Source organism: Ictalurus furcatus, chromosome 6, assembly GCF_023375685.1.
Source record: "Ictalurus furcatus strain D&B chromosome 6, Billie_1.0, whole genome shotgun sequence".
Taxonomy (NCBI): Eukaryota; Metazoa; Chordata; class Actinopteri; order Siluriformes; family Ictaluridae; genus Ictalurus; species Ictalurus furcatus.
This window is the reverse complement of record NC_071260.1, coordinates 13,053,825-13,063,649: the sequence shown is the minus strand read 5'-3', so window position 1 is coordinate 13,063,649 and position 9,825 is coordinate 13,053,825. Positions and strand designations below refer to the sequence as shown.

Genomic DNA, 9,825 nt, shown 5'->3' with positions numbered 1-9,825 from the left:
AGACGTGTAATTCCTGCCCATGTGGTGAGGCTGGGACTGTTTCATCTGAGATGCGCAATTCTTCTTGATTAATTTATGGCAAAATTGCCTAAAAGTCTCACAGTCCAAGAGACCTTATGATTTCAAACACTCGCCCTAAAATTGGAGTGATATTAGATGTGAGCCTGCCTTGTGACATAGCATTAATATTAATTACAGCGCCTGATTTACTTGATATTCCGCTCGGCTAACTCCTGCTGGAAATGTCAGTTCTCTACTAATAAAACCCTCTTTCACTTTTACTGACCAGAATTAAGAACCAGTGTAAGTAAACACATTATAGCTAAGGCATCTTAATGGGTTTGGATGAAGTAAATATATATATGAGCATTAAAATGGACACAACAGTGAATTACACAAATATTTTTTTTGGCTGGCAAGTTGAATAAGGTTTTGAAAATATTATTTTGAACTGGACACAAAATACTCAATATAATACTTGTACTATACTGTATGTGTGACTTCAAGCACATTCAAAAGGTGTGCGTATATGTGATCTCTCACCGGGTATCTCGTTGCAGTCTCTGTACTGGGTGCTGTTCCCTGCACATGGAGAACCCTGATTCCCACACACCCGAGTGCGTGACTGCAGGCCCAGATCATCACACGCAGACCACAAGGTCCAGGCCATCCAACCACCTGCATGGACAAACACGCTTTTAGAGGGTTCTACCATGCATTTACACTGATTTCTTTGAAGCGAGTCCCAAATTCAGTGCCCAAATAATAAAAAGTTAACCCCTTCAGATATTGATAAGTATGTTTAGAACAGCTGTTGAGGAAAGCACATTATAGTCATTTGTTTGCTGGGGAAATTGAATCAGCTGGTAGATTCATCCTTTTCAGGTCAGAGATGACAGACTGCTAAGCAACCACAGATTTTACGATGCAGAAACAGAGTCAGCAGCGACAAGAGACAAGCTACAGAGACAAGAGCTTCAGAGGTGACATCTAAAATCTACATCTTAAGCTGCTTGCCGGCGTGAAATATTTGCAGCCATCATGGAAAGCAGCCTTCTTGTTTAATAATGATGCTGAGTGGTGCAGATAATTGCTACATCCATCTCTTTATTTACCGCAATCAAATAAAGTGTTTGCTTAGCAAAGTCAGGGGGAGAGGAAATAAGAAACGAGTGGGATTGATGGACTGCATCTATGCATATACATGCTACCGCTACACCTGCCCTATGCTCACTCTTGCTCCCAAAAACATATTTAATCAAGCCATGCTGAAAAGATATGTGTGCAGCTCGCTACAATCTTATTGGAGTCTGATTGAGAGCCTGCAAGGGTCTTTAATCTGTAGCACTAGGTCTGGGTGATCACCAGGCCAGCATATAAGGAGATGAATGGAAGAAGGAAAACAGCCAATCAGATGCTTGCTTGATTTGTGTGCATATGAATGTGTTGTCACATATGGCAAAAAAATATCATACCACAATACCTACATAATAACATTTTCAAAATACATAGTATGTACCACAACATATTTACACAGTAGCAGGTTTAAAAAAAAATCAATATTTCTAATTACAGAAAAGAATAAGGAAATGAAAACATTTCAATAAGGAAAAAATTACACAACTGGCACAAAAACAGGGGCAACATTTTATCTTTGAGGAACTATAGAGTCATTCAGAGTTATTAAAAGCTCAGTTGATAGCCGTGATATGTCAGGAAAGAGCCTTCTGAAATCATTTGTCACTATATCGACATTATATAGTCATATATCAGCCACCTTTATTTTCTTTAACTTAAAAAAAAAAGTTTTGTAAAGAGGCAATTAATTTTCTGTTTATAGCTTTAAAATGCTCCATTCTTGCCATATTTATAATGGGTAGCTAGGCATGCAGTCGTATGTGCTTTTCTAACCGCAGGGAATGGAATCATTTCGCAATGCATCAGTGCATTCAAGGAATATTAAGTGTGGTTCAAGAAAGAAATAGAATATGGGTGAAAAACTGCAGGAGAACGGTGCTTGTTAAATCCAAAAGGTGTTTATATATATCTTCTTTTTAGGAAAAGACTTGCATTCGCACACGATTCCAAGATTAGCTCGCTTCATAAACATTTCAGTTTCTCCTGAGCTGGTTTTATACAGAAAAACGTTATTTAACACTGCAGAGCATGATCACACACACACACACACAAACCCAAGGTATCTCTATATCTGAAGGATGTTTTTAATGATCTGCTCACAGCAGTGCGAATTGTACTATGGAGCTGACAGATGGCGCATATCTTGGAGGTGATAAAATGGATAGACATACAGTAGACGGAAGACTGAAAAAACACCCCCAAAACATCCATATCTGATCTTGTGCATACAGGTGGAGGCACTCCACATTTTGGCTGACTTGTCAGGACCTGTGGCTCACAGTTGGTTATCACTTTAAGCAGTGAGTCAGTTTTGCTTTGTTGTTGGTCCTGATGGTGGGCTTACCCTGGCAGGTGTGTGTGTTGCACAGAGCCTCCTCTGTATGCAGCCCGATGCAGATGTCCCCTCCACGGGCGGGCGCGGGGTTTGTGCATGTGCGCGTCCGCTGGTAGTGCCCGCCACCGCAGGGCACCGTACACTGTGACCATGACGACCAGCAAGACCAGGCACCTTTCACTGAACAGACCAGACACACACGTACACGACACACACAAGTACAAGACGATCAGGCAAGCAGGGAGACACAAAACAATAGGACATGTGGAGAAGCAGACACACACATACAGCGCAAACAGGAAGCAGAAAGCGAGCACAGAGATGCAGACAGACAAAAAGAAGCAAGACAAAGCACAACAGAGGGACGAATCAGAAACAACTGCAGTGCTGACAGATGAACGTTTGCTAGGAGATGTAATGGGGATGCAGGCACAGTAGAGGAGTCACATGTCTGCTTTCGCTGCTCAGCACTCTTCATTAGCCTTCTGCAGCACTATCCACACCTGTGCCTCAGCATTAGTGCGCTAGCACCATGGCTTCACCTGTCCACAATAAGTGTTGCTTTATTGGCATTTCTGCTCCTGTCAGAAGCTGCTAGAAGCCTCTGTTGATGTTTCATCAGCTTGATGGGATGGAGGGGGGGGGGGAGGAGTGGAGGAGCGGGGGGACGGCTCTATCCGTCTGCAGTGGAAAACTTGATTTCCTTTAGTGGATTAGAGAGGAGAAATGGGGCATGGTGACGACCCTTAGCGAGAGTCCAACACACAGCACACACAGTATAGGCGACTGAATGGAGAGCTGCATAGAGAAAAATGTCTCATTTTTATGGATCCTTTCATTGCCTGCCCCCCATCTCATTTAAGATAAAGATTGTCTCAGAGTGTCTCTTCTGGTCTATTAATAACCAATTAATCAATCCATGTTTACGACATAATGTATATATCTAGATTTGTGTGTGATTTTACTAGAGATAGTACTAGAAGGGCGGTGACCTCAGCACACAAACTGCAGCTACATTTCACACAGATTGCTACTGTTCAAAAGAGTTAAACACAAATACTTGCACATAATACACATTTTATAACTATTAGTGTGAAAATACTGTAAATCCTATGTTTCATTCCCATTTTCATTTTGTCCCCATAGCTAACTAGAGAATTTCCATGCAGCTCCTGACAAATAATGGCTGAAAACACAGTGAAGATGGTAAAGATTATGTGAAATGATTACAAGCATGGTGTGTAGAGTATGTCCTTCAATTTTTTCAATGATTGATTCCACCTTTAATAACTCTCTCTCGCGCGCTCTTTTTGTCAACAACGAGGAATGCATTGGCTTGTTGTAGTTAATAATTGAAAAGATAGGGAATATATCCATTAGTCTTCAGATCAAACACTCTACACTGTTGGCATTAAAAGAGGACCAGATACAATTATAATTATGTTTCTCAAGATTGAACACTGCTAATGTAAAAATCCATACACAGCAAAAAAAACAAAATCAGAGCATCAGGTAATCAGGAAACAACCGACTTATTTTATGTCTCTCCTCCAATCTGTCTGTATAAATGATCATGAATTGTTAATTATAGAATGTCTACAAAAACTGCACTGAAACTGCACTGACAAAAAAGGAGGGTTCTGACCACAGACCTCTGGACCCAGTGGAGCCATCATCTCAGCCATCCATTAGCTAATGAACTCAGTAATACACTTGGACTCAGCAACTGTTTTACCAAACTGAATGATAGAGAAGGGAAATGAAGGAAACACTTGGAAGTCCTGTGTGTCTCTGCATATTTTGCATGTGTGTTTGTGTGCTTGTGTGTGCGTGCATGTGTGTGTGTGCGCGCGTGTGTGTTACCAGGACATGGCTGAGGATTGCAGTCCTGGTACTCTACAGGAGATCCTCTGCAGGCATTCGGTGAATTCTTGCCGTCCATGCCAGTGCAGGTGCGTTTGCGGGAGCGATAGCCTTTAGCACACTCCTGACTGCACGTAGTCCACGACTCCCATAATGACCAGCTGGAGCCTGTGAGTCTCACCCCAGGAGTCCTGAGTAGCTCATCCACAAGAGCTGCAACATACACACCATGCACATTTTACTTTTTGATGGCAAAACCTGATCCTAAAGCAATCACTAAATATAGCATTAATCATGTATTAGAGTTCTGACATGGAAGTTGCTGGGGAAGTAAACTTTGCACTTGAATTTGTGTTACGCAGTCACAGGTCGCACGGTAGTACAAAGTTGCAGCCTCATAACTTCATGTATCTCGGGTCAACCCTGAGCTCAGGTTATTGTCTGTGCAGACTTTTGCAGGTTCTGTATGTGTGAGTTTTCTCAGGGTTCTCTGGTTTCCTCCCACATACCTAACCATTATTCCTGACCGTGACTAGGATAAAGCAGTTACTGAAAATGAATGAATGAATATGTTTATGGGATGTATTGGGATGACCAAATCATTTGGTGGAGGTGGGGTCACAAATGTAATAGTCCTTTTAGTTCCCTATGTAATAAAGGCCTAAATATTTATATATACACACACAATGCAAGACCTTTATATTTAGGACCAAAATAACTATAGTAAGGCTATAGTAAGGTTTTTGTATTGTAATACACACTGACAAGTTAGATTAGATGGTTTATCATATTTCAGATTTACTCACTCTCTACCCCAAGGCAAGCCTTTCATCTTATTATGCACAGATATAGTGAATAATATGTTCCAAACAATAGAGCAGACCAAATATGAATTGCAAAACTTCCACTGTGTATATCCTGTTAACTTTTTTCCTGTTCCTGTCAGCTTACCCTTTTTCTGCTGTCGCAAATAAAAAATTAATCATTTGTTTGTCTTTTCATTATTGTCATAATGTCTGTGTAAATCGACATGACTGTGTCAGCTAGCCACACAAAATGACTTACACAAAATTATTTATTCACCCTCAAGTTGCTCCAAACCTGTATGCTGTTCTCAGTGTAACACAAAAGGAGAATTGTGAAGAATGTTTACACCGCTATACAGAAAAGCGGTCTATATGACGCAAAGCTCTAGTATGGCCACTTGGAGTATAGTTTTTATGGCGCATTTATAGTGCACCTTTAAAGCTCATGATCACGATCTTCTGCCATTTTATGGAATGAAGCTGTAATAGAGTGGAAAACAGGGGGGGAGGGGGAGGGGGGGTCTTCTTTTATGTGATGAAAAGTAACAGTATTTGGGTTTGGAATGACATAAGGGTAAGTAAATGATAGAATTTTCATTTTTAGGTGAACTATCATTTCTTTTTGAGCACAGACCTGACAAGGTCATACAGACATCAAAATACAATGGTTGCAAACACTTGGGGGTTTATTGTCCAGTTAAAGGAATTTAAAAAATAGTTCAAGAATTAGATTTGCACAGAGTTGGGTGTAATGCGTTGCAAAGTAATTGTAATCTAATAATTTTTTTCTGATAACGCAGTAATGCATTACATTTTAAATTGATGTCATTTGATTACAGTTACTGATGTCAATAAAATTACGTTACTTGCATTACAAATTTATTGTTAAGAAAACAATATTAAGTAAAATGCATTTTTTAAATAAATCACGTTTTCGCCCCGAAGATTTTTTCTTTAGCCCTGAATAATTCTTCACTTGTAGCAGTTTGTCACTACAGAACTGAACGTCAGGAAAAGAAGAAATTTATACCAACAGTGAATGGAGGCGAGACCAATCAGACAGGGTTTACAGGAAAATACATGGAAACACTTGTTTCTTATTGGATGAGAGTCTCAATTCTGTCAAACGCTAGCTCACAGTCAGCATGACGGCGACGACAATTAGGTCATATCTGATTATTTGGGGGGGTACGCGTCCCTCAGTGTCTATGTTGGTTACGGCCCGGTTTGATGGAATTCAATGACTGCTGTTAGCTGTAAACAGTTTTATATTCTTTTCTCAGTACAGGAAAATATAAATCACCCATATGATAAAGAAAGAGATTCATTTATAAAAAAAAAATGGGGCTGTATTTCTTAAATGAAAAGCATCCATGTAAAATTCTGTACTGTTCAAGAGAACTGTGCCATAATTAACATCCCAAACAATGTTAAAAATGGAACATTTCCCCTGTTGCGTTCTCTCTCCTACACTCCTAATGGATGAATGGATGACCTAACCTCTAATTTATACCACAGATGTCATGGCTCAGAACATGCTGGCCTTTTCATTAGTAATTCAAGGTTAGCTAGGGCACCTAGTCATGCTGTGTTTTACTGCATTTCCGACAGAACACTCAAGCTGTTCTGTCCAACCACCTACACATGGAGCTATCCTTCTACCTCGGTTCTACACTCCCCCTTATGAACTCAATGCATGGTGTCAAGTATGGCCCACTTCTCCCTGACTTCTGGCAGGAATTTATAGTTAATCGATGTGTGGGCTGACACCCATAACATGGATGGTCACTGAGCTGTGTCACCTGGGTGGAGAAAGTGCTTCACACAGCATAATCCCTAGATAAAGATACAGACATAGTCACTACAAGCAGACAACAGACATTTAGGGGGATCTATTGTTAAAACACTGGTGACATAGACTAATGCTATAAGCTCTTTCAAGGCAGGAAGTAAGGTTTACTGTTTTCACAGCCCTCACTAGTTTGATGAAGTCATGTATATGGGAATGAAGCACAGAAGTTCTCTGGAGTAATAGCACATTATTACCCAGAGTAGTGTTTCAATAAACAATCTGTTCTCTGGAGTTTCAAGTCTTAAAAAAAAAAAAAGCAGCATGGCAGCAAGCTGCTTATTTCCTGCTTCATGAGAGCTTGGTTTATTAAAGTGTTTGATATAGGAGAGAGAATTATGCATGACTCACAGTCTGTGTCACAGGTGGCAGTGCCATCATTGGGACAGAAGCGCGTCTCCACCTTCCTTTTACCCAGCTGGAGTTCGTGCGGATCTGCCAGCTGTGCCCGGCAAACGTAGCGTACCCTCTGCTCCTGGCGTGCACCACCTTGAGTTACATTGACTGGCAACCACGGTGTCCAAGGAGTGTTCCGCCTCACCTCAGGACATGACTCCAGATTACAGGCCTGGTATTCCTACAGAATGAGAAAGGGACCAGGTTTTGAAGTACAAAACAGTCAGTTCATTTATCTTGCCCCCAGTGGACAATCATTAAGCTTAATGAGAGATACTGTGGCTCAGCGGTGCGTCTTATGTGCAAACTGTTACAACAAGCCAGTACGATGGCTGACATACTCTGGGGAGGTGTTTTAGCGCCATGTGAGGAAACTTGATTTGATTTTTAATATAGTAAATTAAATCTGAATAAAATTAATTGCAGCCCTTCAGTCTGACAATGCACATAGAGAGAGAGAGAGAGAAGGAGAGATAAAAAAAAACCTCTCACACTGTAAATGAGGGGCAACTGTGAAGCGAGTGTCTCCGCCACATGATTAAGTAATCTATTTTTTCAGTAGCTGCAGGGTTTATCGCAGCGCTCTGTATTTGATTTGCTCATCATGGACTGCAGGTACGTTCCAGGATTTCAGTCCGCTGTTAAAATAGGTCTAGGGATATGTGCTTTGTTAGTGAATGTGCAGTAGGATTTTCACTCAGTGTGTTAAGGGGCTGTGCGTCCCCCTTTGGAGAGCTTCTGGGTTATCATCGACAGACAACATTTCAGAAAGCTGAATCCCAGCCGGACATCGAGCGAGACAGGAAGAGAGAGGGAGAGAGTGCATAAGAGCGAGAATCATGTACCAGTGCGCAGCCTGGACAGCTGTTTCCATTCTCACAGTTCCTGGAGCGAGAGTGCACTCCTCCCCCACACTCAGCACTGCACTTAGACCAGGGTGACCATGATGACCAGAAAACAGGCTGAGGGCAGGAAACCTTCTCGTTGCAGAATCTGAAAAGGAAGAAGAACGTGGATTGCATTACATTACTGTAGCCTTATTCCACAAAACATAAAACAGACCACAAAATCATCACATTCGCACAGCACTTCAACATCAAAGGAAACTGAATACTGAAATCTGCAGGAAATGGATTGGTGTAATGTGAGATACACAGTTACATCAGAGGTTTCACTGAGTAATTTAGGTTTCATGAAATCAGGTGTACAACATGAAAAATGTTTTATTTCATCAGTGTCCTCCAGCCTCAATGTGTTCACCCTTTGAGTGCAGATGAGTGTGTCGTGTAGTGGGCGAAAGCACTCTACTGTCTCTGTCTCTCACCTCTGCTCTCTGGCTTGGCCCACACACACTCGGCCACCGTGTCTGGGTGAGGGGTTGTTGCAGGATCTCTGGCGCACCTCGAAGCCAATCTCGCAGCTGGTGCTGCACTGACCCCATGATGACCAGGGAGTCCAGCCACCGTTCCTAAGAGATACCAAAGACAAAATCAATGCTTTTTCCCTGTAGAATGTTAGTTTCTAATGTACCATGGTGAAAGAAGACATTCCGCATTTCAATGTGCAAATTCATACCCTTAATTTGCTTAAGTGCCCGGCTCCCATGTAGCACTTCTCAGAAATTAATTGCCACTTCCTGGGCAAACACTATTTAATTTTGTCACCTCGCATTTAATCTTACATAACTTTGTCTTAGCTACTCCTATGCAGAGTACAGCTTCAGTGTGCACAAATCATCAAGCACTTTTAAATGCCAATTCTTTTGTATGACTGGGCATTTTAAATTCAGTATGGGAAGGGAAAAAAAAGCCCAGCATATGCTGAGGCTGAAGTGCGCTTCAAAAGTAAGCACAGTGAGTGAACTAAAAACTGCTGTTACCTTGAACAGTTGGCCACTTCGATGGTAGGACCCTCACACATTTTCCCCCCACAGAGGGGAGAAGGGCTGTCACATGCCCTAGAACGACAAAGGCAAGCACTGGTGCCTTCGCCGTCATCATGGCTGCAAGGCTGCCATGGGGTCCAGGGCCCATAGGCACCATCCGTGGTTTGGTTCCGCAGCTGGAATAAGTTCACATGTTTATGTGAAGGAGCAGAGAACAGTGGAACCACACTCCACCACAGCCAGAAACAGGCTCACAGACACTTGCTCACAAATGACTATAAATGGGCAACTTCTACCTAAACTAATTGAGTCTGTAAAGCAGAGGCCAATTCAATCATGTGATGAGGTGTTCAACTCTTACTGGGCATGCGGTGATGTTCTGGAACCACTGGCTCATGTTGGAGCTATCCTCAATTGTGGTGCAGCGTCGCTGTTTCCTGTCCCAACCACAATATGGGTCTCTGGCACCCAAACACATCCTGGAAAACAGAGTGAGATGCAAATGACACAAGGCAAACAAACACATAAATACATCATTTCATCCAGCCTTTGT

General features: G+C 41.9%; 1 protein-coding gene across 3 annotated transcripts in view; it reads right to left on the bottom strand.

The window, feature by feature from the left end:
• The window catches only part of sema5ba (sema domain, seven thrombospondin repeats (type 1 and type 1-like), transmembrane domain (TM) and short cytoplasmic domain, (semaphorin) 5Ba), a 109,553-nt gene that overhangs the window by 8,813 nt on the left and 90,915 nt on the right, over nucleotides 1–9,825 (bottom strand). For all 3 annotated transcript variants that reach the window (XM_053626562.1, XM_053626561.1, XM_053626563.1), the window contains 8 exons: nucleotides 9,634–9,751; nucleotides 9,267–9,448; nucleotides 8,712–8,855; nucleotides 8,233–8,380; nucleotides 7,343–7,568; nucleotides 4,337–4,549; nucleotides 2,483–2,653; nucleotides 544–678 (listed from right to left, as the gene is read on the bottom strand). In XM_053626562.1, the coding sequence (XP_053482537.1) occupies nucleotides 544–678; nucleotides 2,483–2,653; nucleotides 4,337–4,549; nucleotides 7,343–7,568; nucleotides 8,233–8,380; nucleotides 8,712–8,855; nucleotides 9,267–9,448; nucleotides 9,634–9,751 (1,337 nt within the window). The remainder of the gene's footprint in view (nucleotides 1–543; nucleotides 679–2,482; nucleotides 2,654–4,336; nucleotides 4,550–7,342; nucleotides 7,569–8,232; nucleotides 8,381–8,711; nucleotides 8,856–9,266; nucleotides 9,449–9,633; nucleotides 9,752–9,825) is intronic.